Source organism: Carassius carassius, chromosome 23, assembly GCF_963082965.1.
Source record: "Carassius carassius chromosome 23, fCarCar2.1, whole genome shotgun sequence".
In the NCBI taxonomy this organism is placed as follows: Eukaryota; Metazoa; Chordata; class Actinopteri; order Cypriniformes; family Cyprinidae; genus Carassius; species Carassius carassius.
The window spans coordinates 4,359,219-4,380,937 of NC_081777.1; the positions used below are offsets into that span (position 1 = coordinate 4,359,219).

At 37.8% G+C, this 21,719-nt stretch overlaps 1 protein-coding gene across 2 annotated transcripts in view; it reads right to left on the minus strand.

Moving 5' to 3' along the window:
* The window catches only part of LOC132101235 (ATP-binding cassette sub-family C member 5-like), a 41,855-nt gene extending 20,716 nt beyond the window's left edge, over positions 1–21,139 (minus strand). The window contains exons 1-10 of one of the 2 annotated variants that reach the window (XM_059506008.1): positions 20,987–21,139; positions 18,939–19,133; positions 10,311–10,459; positions 8,551–8,706; positions 8,098–8,242; positions 4,161–4,394; positions 3,778–3,951; positions 3,555–3,702; positions 2,863–3,011; positions 2,659–2,766 (exon numbers count right to left, since the gene is read on the minus strand). In XM_059506008.1, the coding sequence (XP_059361991.1) occupies positions 2,659–2,766; positions 2,863–3,011; positions 3,555–3,702; positions 3,778–3,951; positions 4,161–4,394; positions 8,098–8,242; positions 8,551–8,706; positions 10,311–10,459; positions 18,939–19,058 (1,383 nt within the window). In that variant the 5' untranslated portion in view covers positions 19,059–19,133; positions 20,987–21,139. Of the gene's footprint in view, positions 1–2,658; positions 2,767–2,862; positions 3,012–3,554; positions 3,703–3,777; positions 3,952–4,160; positions 4,395–4,680; positions 5,989–8,097; positions 8,243–8,550; positions 8,707–10,310; positions 10,460–18,938; positions 19,134–20,986 lie in introns of those variants that run through there. The other variant, XM_059506009.1, reaches the window with a different exon arrangement.
* Positions 21,140–21,719: the final 580 nt, after the last annotated feature.

The following is a 21,719-nucleotide window of genomic DNA, read 5'->3' on the forward strand; positions in this document are numbered from 1 at the left end:
TTGAAAAAGGTTAAAGAAAAGCATACTGTGCCATGGTATAACAGTATTAGTCACTCTCTCAAGAAAGAAACTCATAGTCTTGAGCACAAATGGAGAAAAACTTGGACGTTTTTAGAATTGCATGGAAAAACAGTATGTCAAGCTATAGACAGGTCCTAAAAACTTCCAGGGCTGAGCATATCCACAAACTCATTGAAAATAACACAAACAATTCAAGGTTTTTATTTAGCACAGTGGCTAGATTCACAAATAACCAGATGCCACCTGATTCAAATATTCCCTCAACGTTTAATAGTAATGACTTTATGAATTTCTTAACTGATAAAATAGATAACATTAGAATGACAGTAACAAATATAGATTCTACAGTGTCTAATACTTCAGTTTCATCCATCGCACCCAAAGATAAACTGCAAAGCTTTACAACTATAGGACAGGAAGAGCTAAATAAACTTATCACTGTATCTAAACCAACAACATGTTTATTAGATCCTGTACCCACAAAATTACTGAAACAGTTGTTACCTGCAGTCGAAGAACCGCTTCTCAATATCATTAACTCATCCTTATCCTTAGGTCACGTCCCAAAACCATTCAAGCTGGTGGTTATTAAGCCTCTTATTAAGAAACCAAGAAACCACAACTAGATCCTAGTGAACTGGCAAAGTATAGGCCCATTTATGATCAAAAATATGATCTGTATGAAGAATTTCAGTCAGGTTTCAGGCCCCACCATAGAACAGAAACTGCACTTGTTAAATTTACAAGTGACTTGTTTCTTGCGTCAGATCAAGGCTGCATCTCATTGCTAGTTTTACTTGATCTTAGTGCTGCGTTCAACACCATAGATCATGACATACTCATAGATTGATTACAAAACTATACAGGTATTCAAGGGCAGGCTCTAAGATGGTTTAGATCCTACCTGTCCAAACACTACCATTTTGTTTATTTAAATGGGGAGTCATCTCACTTATCACCAGTAAAATATGGAGTGCCATAAGGATCTGTCCTAGGTCCTCTAATGTTTGTAATATACATGTTGCCCCTTGGTAATATTATTAGAAAATACGGGATTAGTTTCCACTGTTGTGCTGATGATACTCAACTATATATCTCAACAAGACCAGATGAAACTTCCCAATTATCTAAGCTAACAGAGTGTGTTAAAAATGTTAAAGATTGGATGACCAATAATTTTTTAGTATTAAATTCGGATAAGACAGAGAGATTACTTATTGGACCAAAACAACAGTACACAGAATCTCGTAGATTTTTTTTATAACTAGACGGATGAACTGTTACTTCCTCTAAAGTCAAAAATCTGGGCGTTACATTAGACAGCAACTTGTCTTTTGAAAACTATATTTCCCATATTACAAAAACAGCATTCCATCTTAGAAACCTTGCCAAACTACAAAACATTTTATATGTTTCTGATGCAGAAAAGCTAGTTCATGCATTTATGACCTCTAGACTGGACTATTGTAATTCACTGCTAGGTGGTTGTCCTGCATCTTCAATAAACAAGCAACAGGTAGTCCAAAATGCAGCGGCTAGAGTCCTTACCAGGTCAAGAAAATATGATCATATTACCCCAATTCTACAGTCTCTGCACTGGCTACCTATTAAGTTCTGTCTCAGTTACTAAATATTATTACTTACCTATAAGGCCCTTAATGGTTTAGCTCCTGCATACCTAACTAGTCTTCTACCACGCTACAATCCATCACGCTTTTTCACATTTGGCTCCCAAACTCTGGAATAGCCTTCCTGATAATGTTCGGGGTTCAGACACACCCTCTCTGTTTAAATCTAGATTAAAAACGCATCTCTTTCACCAAGCATTCAAATAATGCATCTCAAAATTTTGGACTGTAGTTATATCTGATCAAATGCGCATTATTATTCTGTAGCTTGGGTTAAACTAATTAATTTTACTTGGTTGGAACAGCAGCTATGCTAATTATATCTCTATTTGTTTCTCTGTTTTGCCACGGGATTTACATCCGATTGTTTTTTTTTTTAAAGGATTAAAGGAGAAAAGTCATCTTTAATGCAGCACTCTACAGTAACGTGATGTTGGCACAAAAAAAAACTAAACAAGATGGAAGAGTTTCTGGTCCAGATGTATGAAGCTGAGCAACCTTAAATGTGAACCCTTGTTCAAGAAGTCTTGAAGAGATTTGCTTCAGTTCTAAGCTCAAATAAAACTCTAGTTCTCTTGCTATTACCATGTTTTACCCATTGTCAAATCTACTTCCATTTTGTTATTCTAACATCTTCCTAAAATTGCCCTTTTATGATGGTATCTCCAACACTTTTGATGTGCAAGTTCATTGAAGCATGATGCAAGTCACGTAAAAGGGACTTTATGTGTTTTTTTAGTATCTGCCACTTAAGCCAGAACCAGAAGAAATTAAGATATAATCTGCAGGATTAAGTGAAAGATAGAAGTGAGCTGGATGGCAACTGGAGCTTTTCAATATGGCACCAAGAACAGCCCCATTCCCATCTTATTCATTCAACTCCCATATCCCCATATCAAACACACCTCAATGATTACACTTGCTATGAGAACAACATGCAAAATACACACTGCCAGACTTGACAAAGGTAGAAGGTAACTATCTGGAGAAAGAAGGAGAGAAAGCTCACCTTAAACCTATCAATGGCGACAGATGCCTCTGATAGAGATTTGACAGAAAATGGGGTGACCTTTAAGGCAAAGGTCATGGCATTGAAAACAGTGACGACAGTAAATGCCTGAAAAAAAAAAAAGAAATGAAGTAAAGAGTCAGTGCATGAGTAAATTAACACTGTGGTAATACCTACACCTCCAAACAAGCAATGTAACCCTACCTGTGCGGCGTTAAGGTCATAACCTAACAACATGTGGGTGGAGAATGTGGCCACACTGGCAATCACCACGACGATCGGTGCCACGCCGACTGTAATGCTTTGAAAATATCCTGTTTGTTGCAGAATCTGACGCTCCTCATCTCTAATTCCTGTTAGATTGAACAAAATAAGCAAAAACATTTGCATGGAAATAGACCAAAGCAGGCTACTACCATTAACTAAAACCCTACAAAACATTTTCATTACTTTAAAAAAAAAGATTTAATTTTAGTTATTCGCCAAACAACAATTCGCATTTTCATCAAGTTTTAGTTGAATTTTTGTATTAAAACCACTGAAACTGATCCAAAACTAAAAGCTACAATTTTATTAATATTATATATACACACATTTAAAAAACTAAATTTAATAAAAATGACAAATGCAAACAACAATTTCTAAACTTTACATTTAAATGAAAACAAAAAAATAAAGCTAAAATCAATTCAAAATATTAACAAAAAAGGTATAATGTGCTAACAATGATTGTAACCTGACACTAAGCCAAACGCCAAAACAACTACATAATTAAACTACAAAAATTACTAACTTAAATTAAAACAGATAATATATACAAATCAAACTACATTCGTTTATTAGTAATCCTAAAAAAATAACACCAAGCCAAACACGCGTAAAAAAAAACAACTTACTTCGTACAGCTTGAGAGAAGGCCTTCACCCAGGCATACATCTTAATGAACTTGATGTAGTTCAGAATCTCATTCATCTTTTGAACACGCTGGTCAGTCACGGCTACTCCCTTCCTCCTGAAGTACGCTGTCAGCCTGGAGCTAAACATCTACAGGAGAAACATCGGAGTTACAACGGAAACTCCCAATGGGAAAACAAAACAAAGCCTGAACGAAAAGCTCACCATAGTGGGGTAGAAGAGGATGAATACAGCAGATCCCAGCAGAGACGTCGGCCCCAATACGGATAAGTTGTATGCCATTCCCAGCACGGCCACCAGGGGGCCTCCAGCCAACAGGCTGCCCATAGCAGCGGCTTCAAACATGCGCTGCCCATCACTCGAACACATATTGATCAGCTAAAGACACAAGTGACACATACATCAGCAAAATCCCCGAACATTTCGTAGACTACCATTAAATATATTCGGACATCACCTTCTTTAGATATTTTGCTTCACTCTTCATCTCTTCACCATTCAACACCCTAGGATATCTGCACCTAACCTTCCTAAATGTCCATTTCATTAATCCAAAACTCCTCACCCACCCAATCTCAACACCGTACCTCTCCCATGGTCTTCTCCCGAAGGCTGCGCAGACGCAGTATCTTGTGGAAGGCCATGGTCAGGATGGCTCCTCGCAGACGGGTGCCGGTGCGGTAGTTGAGCGCCCAGGTGAGGGCGAGGGACCAGGAGCGAATCAGCTCGGTGGCCAAGAGGCCCAGCACCAGCAGCAGGCCGTAGGGCAGGTCGGGTTCGCTATTCTGCGTATACTCCAGCAACCGCCTCACCACAAACGCCTGCGGAGAGGGAGGACGAGCAAGGGGGCGACAGGACACAGCAGGCGTGACTGAGGATACAAACACAGCTGTGCACCAGCACTGCGACATTTACACTTCATAACCTTCCTCATCATAAAACATCTTATTACAGCGTTGTTCAGAGAAGGGTAAAGGGATGCAGATCATTGTATGCTATGTGTGGGGCTTCGTCATAAAATGCACGGCTTTTAATCATTGGAGACAGTGAGGGAGCGGCAACGTCTACTGAGAGAGAATGTCTGCCTTTGTTCTAATAGTTCGTTACCTTATGCGGCCCTTTTCTCTAGCCTTCGGGAAAGAACAAGAGAGACAATGAAACAGTACCGACAGTACCATCTGTGCGGGAGACAAAGCAATGTGATATCATGGACATAATGCCCCTTGTTTGTGGATTCAAATGCTTTTTTTTTTTTTACCTACAGTCTCATCAGGTTGAGGTACAGGATGGAGACGTACTTTTGATTTAACACCTGAAAATTAATATCAATTAAATTAGTAGCAGAGTGTGCGGGAGCACAAAACACAGAAAAACAGTTCAACGAAAGTCATCCAAGCACACACATTCGCGCACACACGCCGTTCTCAAATACCATGCACATACACAGTCAAGGATATGCAGACATAAACTGGTAACAAGGGCAGACCCATGTGGTTGAACACAGCTGCTAGATTTTATTAAGGAAACCTTGAATATGTAACCTTGAAACATCAGCAGTTTGTTAAAAAAAATAAATAAATTTACAAAGTCGAAAAACATGGATCAGGCAAATCAATACTTTGTTGTGAGAGGAAAAACAAAAGACATTGTTGCACAAAATAAGGTCTTTGAGAGTCCATCTGCGAGTTGTCATCACTTAAAAGCGGTCCCATTTTATTTTTAATCGAGGTTAGTGGGGCAGCGATCACCCTCCCTGAATGACCCATTTACACCGCAGCTGCCCAAAAAGGTGTCCATGAAATTGGTCAAAAATCCAGCAACATATTGAGGACAAGAGGTGCGGGTCTGAAAACGACCTGTACGCTCGTGAATCTGTCAAAACTTGAGCGTTTCAGTCCAAAACCCAGGCAATATAAAACCCCCGCAAGTCCGTTTTCCGTTCGCTGGTATTTATCTGGAAAAGTCTGAATCAATTGTCCATCAGCGGAAAATCTTGCCCACATCCGTCATCGGATATTCATTGCGCAATCATTTGCCCACCAGTTACCCAACCTTTCAGACATATCTTGCTGGATCATTTCAATACACATGAGATGTAAATAATTACAGAGATCAAATAAGAGAAGCGGAACAAAAAGGAGAGAGAATGCAAGAGAGAGAGAGAGAGAGAGAGAGAGAGAGAGAGAGAGAGAGAGAGAGACGGGCAGCAAACAGCATTAACTCTTGATCCAGCCCTGCATAAGAAACATGCCCTTACCTCCCAGGAATCCTCACCGGCTCTGCCTGCCGTGTGCTCTCCCCGCAGGTTAAACGGACACCCTGTGGAGTCTAAAGAATAGCCTCTGTCACATGTCGCACACATGGGGACCCAGCGACCTCTGAACCCTAACTCCAATCTGAACCCCAACCCCCCCTCAGACACCCACCTTCCTTTACAAATCACCCTTGACCTCAGTCATCAGAGCAAGGACAGGTATCTCTTCAAGGGAGATGTTCTACAGGGAGTTGCTAAATATAGACAACAGGGAGAGAAAGGCAGTTGATGATTAAACAGAATCTTTTGATTGAAACCCGATTTTCTCCAGAAGCCTGAAGGAGACAGAGCCTTGCTGTGTCGCCCAGGGTGGGACAGTGACAGAAGCTCTCCTTGAAGAAAATGTTAGCCTATCCTCCCGATCCTAGGAGACTTCTCTTTAGGCTACGCTTGTGCTACATGCAATGCCCCTAAACTCTCAAAGTTGTACTCCAAATCTAGCATTTCATAGTGGACCATAAGATGATAATTATTTTCTACCTGATAATAACACCACAGATATAAAACACCTGGTACCTGTGAAGCAAGAGACAAACAGAAACTTGCACAATCATAGAGCAGCAGTTTTTTGGACAGGTCTGATACATTTGTTTCTGTTTTTGGAACTGATGACTAAGTTTCAAGTCCTTCATCTTTAGGTTTATTAAAACTACAGGATGTTTATGATTAATAACATTTTGCCATAACTAACAGAAATGCTTTAAAATAAAATATATTATAGCTACACAACTGGCAGCACCAAACAGAACCGATTCCCACCCTGAACTCACGGCAAACGGGGACAAATCAGGTTGAGGAAGTAAAAACTCCATTAATTTTCTCCAGAGGGGAATAGATTTTTAGCAATAACTTATAAACCTTTAAAGGCAGTCCTACTGTGAGCTACAAGGTTAGTAATCGATGGTTTTGTTGAAAGCATCAGTTTGCATTATTTCACCTTTAAAGAATACATTTTAAAATTGGGAAAAACTACATTACCCATAAAGCGGTGCAAAAAATCTCCAATCTCAGATAATGTCTCCCATAAGGCACAGCAAATAACATAAATGAAATGTTCTCGCTATGCTATTATAATACTTACATATTTGTGTATATAACTTACCATATTTTGTTTCTTTAGATAAAATGAATTGTGTTATATTTAGTGTCGTCAAACGATTAATCGCATCCCAAATAAACGTTTTTGTTTAATTAATGTGTGCTGTGTATATTTATATTGACTAAATAAATACACACAAACATTCATGTATGTATTTCAGAAATATATCTTGTTTATATATTAAATATAAATTATATTAATATAAATAGACATTTTCTAAATATATACTGTATGTGTGTGTGTGTATTTATATACATAATAAACAAATCGCACATATATTATGCAAGCAAAAACTTTTATTTTGTATGCAATTAATCACGATTAATCGTTTGATAGCACCAGTTACATTTAAACGATATATATTATATTTTTTATTCGATTATGTCATTTGTAATGCTTCATGGGATTGTAATTCCTTCCCCCACTAATACACAGTTTTTGTACTTTTGTATGATTTGCAAATATTGTTTTGTTTCACTTAAAGTTTGCAATGTTGTGATTCACCCCATAGCTTGTTGCTTTGGTCTGTGGCTTATAATGCTTTAACAAAGACTTTTTTTAAATCCCTATGGGAAAATGTAATGGAAAAAATACTTCTGGAACCAACACTTCTGAAAAAGTTACTTGACCCTAATGCACTCTAGTTTGAGTTAATGTTGTTACACCTGACATAATTGGGCAGCTCAAATGGCTTGTGTTTTCATATGGTGCCGTTAGTGGCGCAGATATAACATCTAAATTAATAAAGTTCCCCCTATTTTTGACGATAAAGTCAGACTATTCAGCAAAATGCAGCAGACAAACTGTAATTCTCTTTTGGTGTTGGCACGAGTCATCATCAAGGCACTTTATAAATAGCACTAATGGTTAAATGAATTGGTTTTGGGAGCCACACTGGAAACACCACAGAGGTCAAACAGATCACTTCTGAGGCCCAGTGACAATGTAAAACAACGCTCATTCCCCATCTGAACACTCACCTGAACATTTGAGGGGGGAGGATTTGATAGGTGGGTCTAAGCTCATAATACACAGAGAGAGCAAGAGAGAGAGATAGATAGAAGGAAAAGACACCAGAAAGACACAACAGAGCTGAGATGGTGTTACTTACTGGGCCACTGAAGCCTGCGAGTTGAGTAACCATAAGGCAGAGGATGGACAGCAGCAGACGTGTGCGGCAAAAAAGCCAGACCACACGACGAAGAGATGCCCCTTCCCCTCGTGACCTGACTTCTTCATCCCACAGCCCGGCCAACCTGTGGAAATGATGTTTTGTTAACATGCAATGCATCTAGCAATTACATCAGGCCTGGCTCCAGGTCCAAGAAGTACCACTGTAACACCACTTGATTTGGACATGAGCCATGCCAGTGCAATGTATTTTTTTTTAGTACTTTTGAGTACTATGAAACTACCATGGTTCATCAATCATTCAGTGTAGTATTTATGGTAGTGTTACCATTTGGTATCACCGTAGTTCTATATGAAAAAGTTCTATATGAGAGAATTACATATATTTTAGTTGGATGAGTGCTGTGATAAGAAGTCATATATCAGTACTGACCGGCGATGATTGACCTCACAACTCTCAAACTGCGACACAGCCCATATATCCTCCAGAAACAGCTGACCCTTCTTATGGGCCAACAACACCAGTGAGGTCAACCAGTTAAATGTCATAAAGGAGAAGAGGCCAGCGTTGTCGACTGGATGCTGATACCTGTGGTGACCGAGTGAAAAACAGGACAGGAGATTTGGATTAGTCTCTAAGCTGCAGCATTTTCATTCGCTCCAATTTGGTTTATTTTATTAGGGCCACCCAGCCTGAGTCCCACGTGCTTATCTCAGGGACACAGTGTATGTCTCGTAAAACTGTGTCATTTGAGTTTAATCACTGCACTATGACATTTTAATAGGGTAGGTAATTTTACCAAAATGTGGCTTTTGTTAAAATTCAACAAAGATGTTTCTACTAGGGCCGGGTTGACCAAAAACTCTCCGTTTCTTTTCTATGAAGCTGAAAGTTATTTCTCTATTTGAATCGACTCTTCATCATAGATTCTTAAATAATCCCAAGAATCTATATTTTAGTCTAGACTGTTTTCAGTTGATTCATGAACAGCGCTTTATAAAACATTATTTATAGCATGCCTCCCATCCAATAATTTAATTAAAATTGAATCTGGAAATTGGTATCCGTATCCAGACTTAGTTCGTATATATGTTCTTGTCTCCTGTGTCGTCGTCTTTCAATGTCTGAATCCCAAATTCTTTCACTATTTACTCACAAGACATTAATTGATGGACTGGAGTGGTGTGGATTATTGTGATGTTTTTATCAGCTGTTTAGACTCTCATTCTGATTGCAGTGGCACCCATTCACTGCAGAGGATCCATTGGTGACCAAGTGATAAAAGCTAAAAGCTAAATCAAACTACATTTTCAGCAAATTTTCCTTTTGAGTGATCTGTTCCTTTAAGGCTGTAATTAACCACTCAACAGCTAACACTGACTACGTTTACAAGCTGTTAAAATTCGGGTTATGGTCGGGTTAAGGTCACTATTCGGGTTTCTGAAACATTCGGGATAACGCGTTTACATGCGTGAGCAGAGAGAGTTACCAATCCCGATGTAAACGGCGACGCACGGTTAGCGTCTGGAAGTACGGACAACAAGACGCAATATGCGTCATTTCCGATTCTTCTTCCTGTATCCAAAGACAACAACAACAACAGCAGGCTGATAATGAATAGTTTGGGGCAGATAGCGATAGTGTTTGTTTGCGCTTTGGCCCTGGTATTGATCCACCAGCAGCACTTGACAGTACTGTGCCTCTATACTGCACGCGGGGTTTTTTTATGCGCCGTCTCTACTCAAAAGACCAAAATTCCTTGCGAATGGAACATGCGCAGAACACACATTTTGATGGGGATATGCCGAAACGCGTTTACAAGACCAAATATTCGTGTTAGAAAAGGGGTACCCCAGGTATAATATCCCGGTTTTTAAAAACCGGGATATGAGCATATCCAGGTTTTTGCCGGTGTTTACATGGCCGTGCGCGACCGGGTTATTGCTAATATCCCGGTTTTGAACGGGTTATTGGCTGCATGTAAACGCAGTCACTGTTATCTATTCAAATAGTTCAGTTTGTCCCCAATTGTTTCAGAAAATTATTCTATTGGCATCTCAGGTCTATTGAGTCATTGACATTTGAGATCCTGACCTTCACAAGCATGTAGACATCTGAAAATGGACCGTGTTACTCATCGTGATTGGCTAACTGAAATGAAAGGCACACTGATCAGTAACTTTAGTACGTACTTGCTGGTGGAGCGGATGGGCTTGAGCACACAGACACTGTGGTGGTATTTGCTTCTCCCGACTTCGTCCTCCAACTCTTTTGCGTCAGCGGCATTGGTTCCATCCAATGAGAGGCCACCCTCAGCTCTTGCTGCCGTTTCAAAAGCATCCTGGGAGAAACATCAGCAGATCAGGTGTTCAGCTGCCAGGTTTGTTTTTGAGCATGGCATATCAGCATTTTTAATGGAAAAACGTGACCTTGCAAAAAAAAAAACATTTGTTAACAGGAAGTGAAAGACGACATGTTCGTCAGCATGATTTGGGCCAGGAAAAATATCATCAGCGAAAAAAAATAGAGGAAGGAAACCAGTCAGACTCCTAAAACCATGCAACCCATAATGCCTTGGGGAAAAACCACTGCATCATGCAAGTCTTGTGCTGCATGTGACCTTAAACACAGACACCTGATGAAGCCAATAACTGTAAATTACGCACACATGTTCAAGTCATGTGTCAGGCAAAATTCTTAATAGTAAACAGTAAATAGTTTAAGGCAAGACGCGAGAGGTGAGGCCTTGTCCACTCCACAATCGTTTTAATTTTTTTTTTCTCTCCAGTTTGGCCTTCTGTTCACACTAAACCTGCATTTTTGTCACTAAAGACAAAGCTTTTTAAAAAAGTGGATACATGTGAAAACTATTTTTCATTGTAGTGTGGACTGTAAAAACAATGACGCACATTTAGTCGTGACACATAAACTGTATTAAAAGTTATCTGTGTTTATACCTGTATTGTGCCTGTTATGTGCTATTCACTTTCACACTGTTGCTAAACATAAGTTACTTTGTATGCTCTGTCACAGTCCAGCAAAGACGACAGAAAATTTACTCGCAAGTGCTGTCCTGCAGTAAAACATGAAGGCAGTTGAAGAAGAATATTGTGAGAATTTTACGTTGTCTCTTCCGTCTATATCATCTCAGTGAGCTTTTATGAGGTTTCACGCATGTGCAGTAAAGTGAAAACCTTCATGTGAAACTTCTGGAAAACGTTTGAAGATGCAGAGCGTTTTAAAATGAAAACACTGTTTAATGTAGACACAGCCTGAATTGGGCAAAGAAATGATACTTTCCCCAGTTTATTAATCACAGCACAACTGTTTTGTATTACAAGTTATCTGAAAAGTTGTGTTTAATTTTGGAAATGAGGCATTATCTAATTAAACACTGTATGCACACTGGATAAAGCTACGTTCAAAATTATTATTTAATTTGTTGCCATTTTTAAGGTTTCTAATATTGTTTTGGGAGTCTCCTACAATAGGTTTACATGCAGTCAAGGTAAAAAAGAAAAAATACACTTGTTTTTCTCAAAATATACATTGAATATCATCTAATTTTCCAAAGATTTTCAAATGATTGGTTCAAAGCAGATCTAAGGTTCAGTCTCTCTAAAACCCTCCTTACTGTGAGCCTACTCTGCTCTGATTGGTCAGTAGGGCGATACGCTAATCTGTCGATTCAATAGTATCCCAATACTTGCGTGGCGATTCAATAACTATTGTGATTAGATATCATTTATTATGATTTTTTCTTGCTTATTAAAGACTAGATGATGGAAAAATACTTGATCATACCCTTAAAGAGACTGTATATGATGAGTCATATTAACAAAAACAATGCGTCACATCTTTCTGAACATTTATTTCAGGAGCATACACATACACGGTGTATATGTTAAAGTACCTTGAACCCTGAAACTTTCAAGTACCAAAACCCTGAACTTGCACATAAATATAATAGTCAAATGTTCAACAAAATGAGTAGTAAAATACTTTATGAAATAAAATAAAAAAAAGTTATGTTACATTGCATACCGTTTAGCCTTGTTTTCCCGACAGTGTGTAAATTCCAAAGTGTTTCCACACTTGGGATTCAAAACATGAAGGTGCAAAAAGAAATGTATTCACATATTCATTAAATTACCATGGCTTTAGCATTTCTGATGTAAAGAAATAGCCAAATATTAAAGATAAAGTGGACATTTGAATTAAATGATGCTTGGTAAAAAAAAAGGGAGCAAGCCGAAGGGAGAGAGAGTAAAATTGTCGATTTTTTTGTGGGAAGTTAATCAGATTAATTGATTAATTAGTTGATAGATTAATCGATATAAAAATAGTCATTAGTGGCAGCACTTAACATGAAAGAGCGAGAGAACCTGTGTTCAGCCATACATATGGGAAGCCAAATGAACTAAAAGTTGGACGAAACAGCGTGATGTTACAGAGTTCGCACCGTGCGGCTCAAAGGACCGAACCATGCAACTGTGCTACCAAACGAACAGTGGCACAAACTAATCTAAATTAAAATACTTAAATAACGTATGCACACAAATACAGTTAAAACACTAAGCAATACAACAACATGACTTTCACAATGGAGTTTACACGGACAAACATATTTAGGTAGATTTTGAGGCGCATTACCATGAAAAACTAAAGTAATCCACTGCGCCCTCAGTGGTTTAGATGTTGGGAGAAAACAAAAACTCTTATGTTCAGTCCTACATCTAAACACAGAACATCTGGATTGCTTACGATACATTTTTGAGATTACAGCTGCTCAAGAGCGGCAAAAATGGAGAACAGCATACAACACAGAGGGAGGAAACTATAGCAATGCAGGGCTGTCAATCAACCACCGTGGCCCGGCCCAATGCAAATGGCTTGCCAAGTGAGACTGATTTGGTTTAAAGGGAATTAAAAAAATGAGGAGTTGGTGGATTTATTATTTTATTTTATTGTAGGGTGGTTGTGTTCACCCACTGCCAACACACATTTATGTCCAAACCTAATACCTAAACCCAAATCCTACCCAATACCTAAACTTCACATCTACTTTATTAATGAGCAGCAAATCAGGTGTTTACGGAGGCAAATTTCTTAGTTAATAGTTAGTTAATCGTAAGAATAGGTCCCCAATCTAAAGTGTGACCAATGTACTTACATTTTACATTTAGTAATTTACCAGACCATTTTATCCAAAGCAACTTACAAATGATAATACAAATAATATAAATACTTAAATATAATATATATAATAATAAAATAATAATACAAATATACTTGACCCCACCTGCAGCTACACACTGTGACATGAGCCAAAGACTACTCTAACAAACAAAATATTTTATAACAGGCTAGACCACAATAAAGTTTGTGCTGCCCGCATCCAGCTGAGACAACAGACGATTATATGAGCCGCTTTCCTGGGTGACGAGCGCTGTGGCGTATTCTGCTGACATTCAGGCTGAGTGCTGTCTGAGTGTGTGTCTGCGTATGTGTGTGTGTGTAAGCAAAGGCAGACTCCAACATGTTTTAAAGCCCATGGAGGCAGAAAAAGCCAGCTGGATTAGCTCACTAAAGGGAACCGCACGTATTTTATAGCCTCTCAGTTAAAAGGCAGGATGGGCATCTTCAAACACTGCTAGTGATACTAATCAAACAAACTACACTCCACTGAAGTCAGCCTCTCATCTACTATCTCCCATCATGAGAAATAAAAGGAATAAACGGAGCAATTCCAAAAGTGTCTCTGCACCATTGGTGCTCGGGTTCTTAATATGGTAACAACAAGCATCCATTTATTAACATTAGTTAATTTACATGAACAACCCTCTATGCACACCTTGGCAATAGAACTGCCACTGGCTAGTAATTTTTTCTAGTAGCCAGACTAACATTGCAATGTATCTTGGATTCAAGGACCAGACAGAACTGTGTGTTCCTTCTGGTTCTTGAATCTTATTGGCTAAGAGCCTTTTCCAGTGGTGCGATATTCCAGTGATAACAGAACTCCAACCGTTTCACCATTTGTGTCACTCCACTTACAGTATTTCTCACAACGAGCGTCATGGCAGATGCCCAAATCCACAATCATTTTAGAAATACTACTGTTGTAGTGTCACGGATTGTAGTTTTAAAAGTTATTTTTAGAATGTACTTGTTTGGACTTCAAATGTGTGGTTTGATAATAAAGATAATGTCAATTTGAAAATTTGCTTCAACATTTTCTATATTCACTTTATACAGTGCTTACATTTATTTGAACCGGTGAACCATTTTCTTCAACCGGTTTATTGAATCGAACTGTCCGAAAGAAGTGCTGGTGATCCGAAAACCGATGCAACCGGTTCTTGACTCGTGAACGAGTCATTATCTGGCTCGGCTCGGCGTTCATCTTCAGTTCTCTCTTCAGAGCAGTTCAGTCAGTGTACTGTTTGAGTACATGAATTACTCCGGGATATTGGTTTGTTTGAACTCAGAGACACGAACCGTTTAAAATGATTCAGTTTGATTTGGTGAACTGTTTCAAAAAAATCTGGTTACATCGAATGATTCGTTCGCGAACCGGATATCACAAACTGCTTTGATTTGAACTCTCTAACAACAGACACGGAAGAGAAGACAATGCTGAATTAAGTCATAGTTTTAGACCAAAATGTATTTTCGATGCTTCAAAATATTCTAACTGACCCTCTGATGTCACATGGACTACTTTGATGATATTTTTCTTACCTTTCTGGACATGGACAGTATACTGTACACACAGCTTCAATGGAGGGACTGAGAGCTCTCGGACTAAATCTAAAATATCTTAAACTGTGTTCCAAAGATAAACGGAGGTCTCACGGGTTTGGAACGATATGAGGGTGAGTTATTAATGACATCATTTTCATTTTTTGGGTGAACCAACCCTTTAAGTACGTTATGTATTAAAACCTGCAGGGGGTGCCAACGGCCTGGTGATGTTAAACTTTACAGCGTGATTAAACAATGTTTAAATCCATTACATTTTAATATTTGGCCACGTGCAGAAATGTTTATTTTGAAATCACGATGTAAAATACATGGCATATTTAGACATAGGTTGATGTCCTCCTGTGTTGGTAAAGGTTTATAAATGAGTTACGTTACAAATCTAGAGAGATAATAAATACGCCCCAAGTGTATTCACACATACAGTACTGGTAAAGTACCGGTAAGTTACCATTAATAGATCATATGTGAACAGGACATTTTCAAAAATCAAGTTAATTTATTAATTATCATTTTTATCTTAATTATCGATAATTAATTTATGTTAATTATCATTCTTATGGAGATGACATGATTAGTCTGAGCTGTTTGCAAAGCTTTGCGGCTTTATAATTAGCTTTTCTATGTAAATATGCACTAGATTTACATCTTTGTCCATTGCGCTTTGATTCATCTGAGCTGCGACTTTGCAATTTGATACTATTATGCACGTCTTGTGTTTATAAGAGCAAAACATTCTGATTTGCTAGTAATGTTAGTTTGGTTTAGAGGGAAATGGTAGGCGAACTCATGGACTCCAAAGTGATAATCAACGTTTTGTACATTTTTGTTAAATGTCAGTTATTTTTTCCACAGCCAAATGCTGCACACCAGAAATCCGGCACGGTGCCGGAGAACTTTAAGTCCTGCATGTGTGAATAAATATATAAAACGGTTTTATTTTAATGAATTCGGTCCACAAAATCAGATTCATTTATACATTTGCATGCATCTGTTATGTATCAAGAAACTTCTGGGTTGTGTTAGAATTTTTCTGGATTCTGTATTTTAAACTTAAATACAAATGTATCATCAAAAATGGTGATGCATAAAACTTTAACAACTTAGCTTTTATTTTTTTTATTTTTTTTATCAAATTGAAAAATTTAAACAGTTCACCCAAAAAAAAATTTACATTTTGTCACCATTTACTCACCCTCACGTCATTACAAACCTGTATAAAAGTTTCTTGATTAAGCCGAACACCAAAGGAGATATTTTGAAGAGTTCTGAAGAACCAGACTGTTTTTGGTCTCCATTGACTTCCACAGGAAAAGAAATACTAGAAGTCAATGGGTGCCATAAACTGTTTGTTTACCAGCATTCTTCAAAATATTATTTTATGTTCAACATAAGAAAGAAGGTTTGGAATGACAAATTATAACAAAAATTCATTTTTGGGTCAACTTTTCCCTTAACAGTTCTTTTGTTTTTGCAAACAAACAGAGAACAGAGGATAACTTTTTAAATTCAAAAATGGACAAAAAGAAATTCAATTGTGTGATATTACTTCAAATTATGTTTCAATAACTTGTATTAATATTACTTTCTCTGTATCAGTTATTATATTCTACTGTACAACAATACATTTCTGCCAACTTTTCTTCAAAATGTGCAAAATTCTGTGGCATTCCACATTAAACACTAAATTTAATTTTCAAGACTGGATTCTGCAAACCATAACACCCTGTCTTTTTTGAATGAAAAGATCTGAGGACATTTCACACGCACACAAATACAAAAATACAAAGCTAGTTTTCTTCTGTCAGCCAGCTGCCCCACGAATCAGCACAGCAACTCTGTCACAAGCTCTCATGGGAAACATGCTCAAAAAAAGCCTTATCTGGGACTGATCAGAATGCAGGGAACAGAACGATCTAGAAACCAAAGACACACCGAGAACGACAGCTCAGCTTCCAGGAAACAGAAACTGAAGAAAGAACTGTATAACAGCACTTTTAAATACGTTACAAACACAACAGTGAAATGCATCACATTATTTACATAACACTCATGTTAAAGTGCCTCGAGGTAAGTCAGCCTTGCGCTACAAAAAAAAGTGAATCTGACATGTCTGGCTGGATTAGATGAATGGAAGAGAGAGAAGGCTGTCGTGAAGCGTTCTGCAATGCTCCTCAGCACGTGCAGGACGTCCTCACCACTCTCAGTGTCCCTCTAATGCGCTCACGTTGCACAAACATACAGCTTCCCTGAGCACTGAGTGGGGCATCGGCCTATCAGCAGGCAAGGCTGCTGGACGCATCACCGGAAACCAGGATCGCAATTGGCTGTGGTGTCAAATAAGGCGGGACTAGATTATGTAAACAGATCCAGCTTCTAAATACAGGCTGAGCAGCCAATCACAAACACTGCCTGCACACACGGCATCACTAGTCCTGAACTGAGTGGCTGAGAGATACAGAGAGAGAGAGAGAGAGAGAGACAGAAAGGTAGCGTTATAGGAAAAGACAAAGAAAACTGTGGGCAGCACAGGACCCTCTCTTAACATGCCAAAAAAATGCTGACGGCAGGAGTGTAATGGACAATGAAAAATGACATGACAAAGGGTTCGCTTACGTTTATGATCACAAACAACAATTGCAGCATTTTAATGTTAATGAACTAGTCCAGCCAGAAATTAAAATCCTGCCATCATTTACTCACTTTCATGTCATTCCAAACCTGTATGACTTCATGCATGCTTTAAGGTTTTTTTTTCCCCATACAATGAAAGTCAGTGTAGTCCAGTGTTGTTTTGGACAAAAACAACTAAACCTTCTTTTGTGTAGCACATAAGACAAAAATAGTCATACAGGTCTGGATTGATTAAAAAGGATGACTGAATTTAACCGTCATTTTACGAAGCTACAAGAATACTTTGTGTGCAAAGATAACAATTATAACAATTTATTCCGAGTTCTTCTCCCTGAGTTACTGTCTTCCACAATTTTGGAGAGTACCCCACTACGTAATAAACAATGTTTACGCTCTGCATTCGCGCGCTTTCCCTGAACGTAATCAGCGTTGTTTACGTTAGTGGAAAGTGCGCACATCCTTAACATAAACAACACTGATTACTTTAATTATGTTATGGGGTGTTCTGTAAATCGGCGGAAGACAGTAACTCAGGGAGAAGAACTCCCTGATGTTATTATTGTTTTCTTTGCGCACAAAAAGTATTTTCGTAGCTTCGTAAAATTACGGTTGAACCCCTGATGTCACATGGACTATTTTATTGATCTCCTCGCTATGTTTCTGTGCACTGATAATGGTAATATAATTGCTGTCTACAGAGGGTCAGAGAGCTCTCAGATTTCATCAAAAATATCTTAATTTGTGTTCTGAAGATGAACGAAGGTGTTACAGGTTTGGAACGCCATGAGGATGAGTAATTAATGAAAGAATTACCATTTTTAGGTGAACTACCCCTTTAATACTTCTCACGAAGGCAAAGAGCAGCACATGTAACAATGTCGAAGTATTGTAATACAGAGTTTTGTCCACGTCCACAAAAAAAAATTATGCTGAGGTTCATGAAGCAATAATAAAAACGTCATGAAAACCATTCAGTTGCAGCATTTTTGTAAATAGAATGTTTTATAAAAAAATAAATAAAATAAAAAAAGGCCCATTCACACCAATAATGACAACTATAACAGTATGATAAAGCTCTGTTTATTATAAGCACGGTGCAGTTTTGTTGTCTGCCACTTTAAATGCTCAAGTTCTTTAAAGTTGGGTGGATTCTGATTGGGTGTCAATGTTTTCATTGATCATCATCTGGAAAAAACGTTCTGGTGTGAACTTGCCTGCTCTCAGAGAATTAGAGCGATTATTACAACTTTATCTTTACCATCCTTGGCTTGAACGGTCCATTAGAAAGGATTCCCATTTGTGAGAGTTTAAGAGTTGACTATTTGAAGGGTGTTTAGTAGTATGAGAGGATACTCAACAAGAAGCAGAACGATGTCTAAACACAAATCTGAAAGGACATGCTGCATATACGGTGGACTAACCTGCACTTTAGACAGCTCGTAATGGTCCAATTCAGGTCCGGGGAGCGTCTCTCTGGACGATACGGCCCTGTACGCAGAACCAGATGCCAGACAGTCCTTTCCCAAATCATGTCCTTTCATCTTCTTTTACCAACATAGGAGCGCCTTCGTTGCTTCTTCTCTGAGCTTGATCTTGTCAAAGTCTCCAAATCTGAACTGATGAGAGAAGAGACGGGTTAACAACATGAATGGAAATGTTATTCTTATTTAGTCAGCATCGATTGAGCACATTATATGCGCAAATCCCACTTTATCCCATTTAAGCCTAGCTTTGAAATCTGACAAGATGGTATTGTTGTAGGTTAATAATGGAAATATATAGATTGCATGGACAAACTTTTTAGTAAGCACTTTCAGTTGTCTCAAAACCTAGTGAGCTTCTTAGATACCTAAATAGCATTTATGGTCATCACTTGGCCAGATTAAGTAATCCATTCTTGTTGAATTTTACAAAATCAATTGAAAAGGACCATAAAGATATAGTATTTTCATGACAACTTACAAAATTTTCACCCCACATTATCATGACTAATGCATCCAAACATTTTGCAATTCCCTTTAGCCATTTTAACAGTGTTGAGGTTAATATATTCATTAAAATAATATAGTTTCTTTAATTTACATTAGCATGGATGAACAGCAATACAACTAATACTATCCTTTTGTATAAATATTTACATTTTCTCTTAAAAATATAATTACTAGATGTTTAACAAATTGAACAAATTTTACTGCACTACAGAAAATAAATATATTACAGTAAGCCTTATAGTATTTATTTACATATTTATACTTTCTTTTAGTAATGAGAATGAGCTTTTATTGCTTACGGTAACGAAAGTGAGGGGGAATATATAGATGCAAACAAAAATTTTATTTTGGATGCGATTAATCGTTTGACAGCACTATGCAAAACATCTCAGTGGTCTTTCATTTACTTAAGTTACTTTAGGCAAAATACAGTTGATTATTTATTTAATTTGTGTGATTTGCCCGAGCATGTTCTTACCATGGTTCACGCCTGCATTGACCAAAAAATGTTGCAACTTAATAGTGCACTACTGATGTTGACTGTGCTCACAAGCTTTTGACACACGGCCAGTATTTTGATATTACCGGACAGATATGAATGAATATACACATTATTATATTGATCTGTGTAGCGAGAGAGCAGCAGTTATCTGGTGAATCCACTATTACACGCTGACTTAACAGCTAATCTCGGAAGACAGAATAAAAACACAAACTGAATCTACATTAGATGACACTGGATCGCGCTGGAAGTCTTTCTCATGTTTATTTGAGTGCCATATGCCCCACATCTCTTACCAGAAGAGAACAACCAGTTCCCAAAAAGACGATTGAAAACAACAAACCACACGGGTTTCATTCAGGGACATCTACAGCCTTTTGTTTTTTAGATTAAACAACCAGTATATATATATATATATATATATATATATATATATATATATATATATATATTTAACATTGCCCAAACGGATCTGTGTTTTATGGCAAAGAGCACATGTTGGCTTAATCCCATTCTTGTTTTAATAATGATGCCTTTTTCTATTTTTATACTAATTCCCCACTTAATTCCGTAGCATATATGTATCCTGATCTGAACTATAATTAAATAAAAAATAATACGAGCGGTACAAATGCGTTTCAGTCCCGTCTAGATAGACTTGTAACGTTACAGAGACAATAGATGTCACTTACATCAGGATATAACACACCAAGAAACACGACGTCCGTCGCAGTAACCTTAACGTTAGCGCATATTCACGTGAAAGATGCGTTTTGGTTATTTGTTTAATCTTCTTAAAAGTCAGTGTAATAATTTACCATGACATGTCAAATGATGCTAAAATCAGAAACAGTTTAAAAAAAATTAAATGATGGTGTCATAATTACAAATGTGTAGCATGCAATTTACACAGCAATAAATATTTTTTTACACATCGAATAAAAGATAAAAGTGTCCACTGCTGCAGACACATTACCTGTTTGTCTGGTTGGTCTGCGGATCTTCTACAGCGGATGGAGCAAAACAACTTCGTTATAAACAAGATATTTGAAGGACTCTGATGGACGCCGTTATGGGAAATGTAGTGTAACTAGCGTTTGCTACACGTTCACAATCGTTAAAAGTGCCGATTTGGTGGAACTACGTTACCCACAATTCCCTTCTCCGTGAATGAGTCAGAGCTCTGTTAGTGGGCGGGGCTTACTGCGCGACTGAAGGCGACGCGCAGCCTCTGCAGTCCAGCGCTAGTATTGCAGTCTGCTAATAAGCGCAAGACTCTGGAGTGGAATTTTACAGTTCCACAAAGTACAGTGCGATGATGATTCTGCAAAATATGTGGACATTGTTCCTCACGTTTTACTGTTTCATCGGTAATTACATCCAAAATGCAACACGAAAACATTTCCTCTCTACATGCAGCCACAAATGATTTAAAATATTGGTTTATATTAAATAAGTTTATTATCCATATTTATACATTAGCTGCAAGTCATGATAAAACGTTCAACTATAAATGAATTCAAATCATTGTTGATTCAAGGCATTGCATATAGACTATATATATACACACACACACACACATACTTTAGACAAATCAATTAATCTAATACCAACTACTAGTCTATTAAATATAAATACATACAGAACAGGTAAATAGCTGGAATTACAATAACTTATCTCTATGTAGAAGTGTAAAAAGACATTTTTTA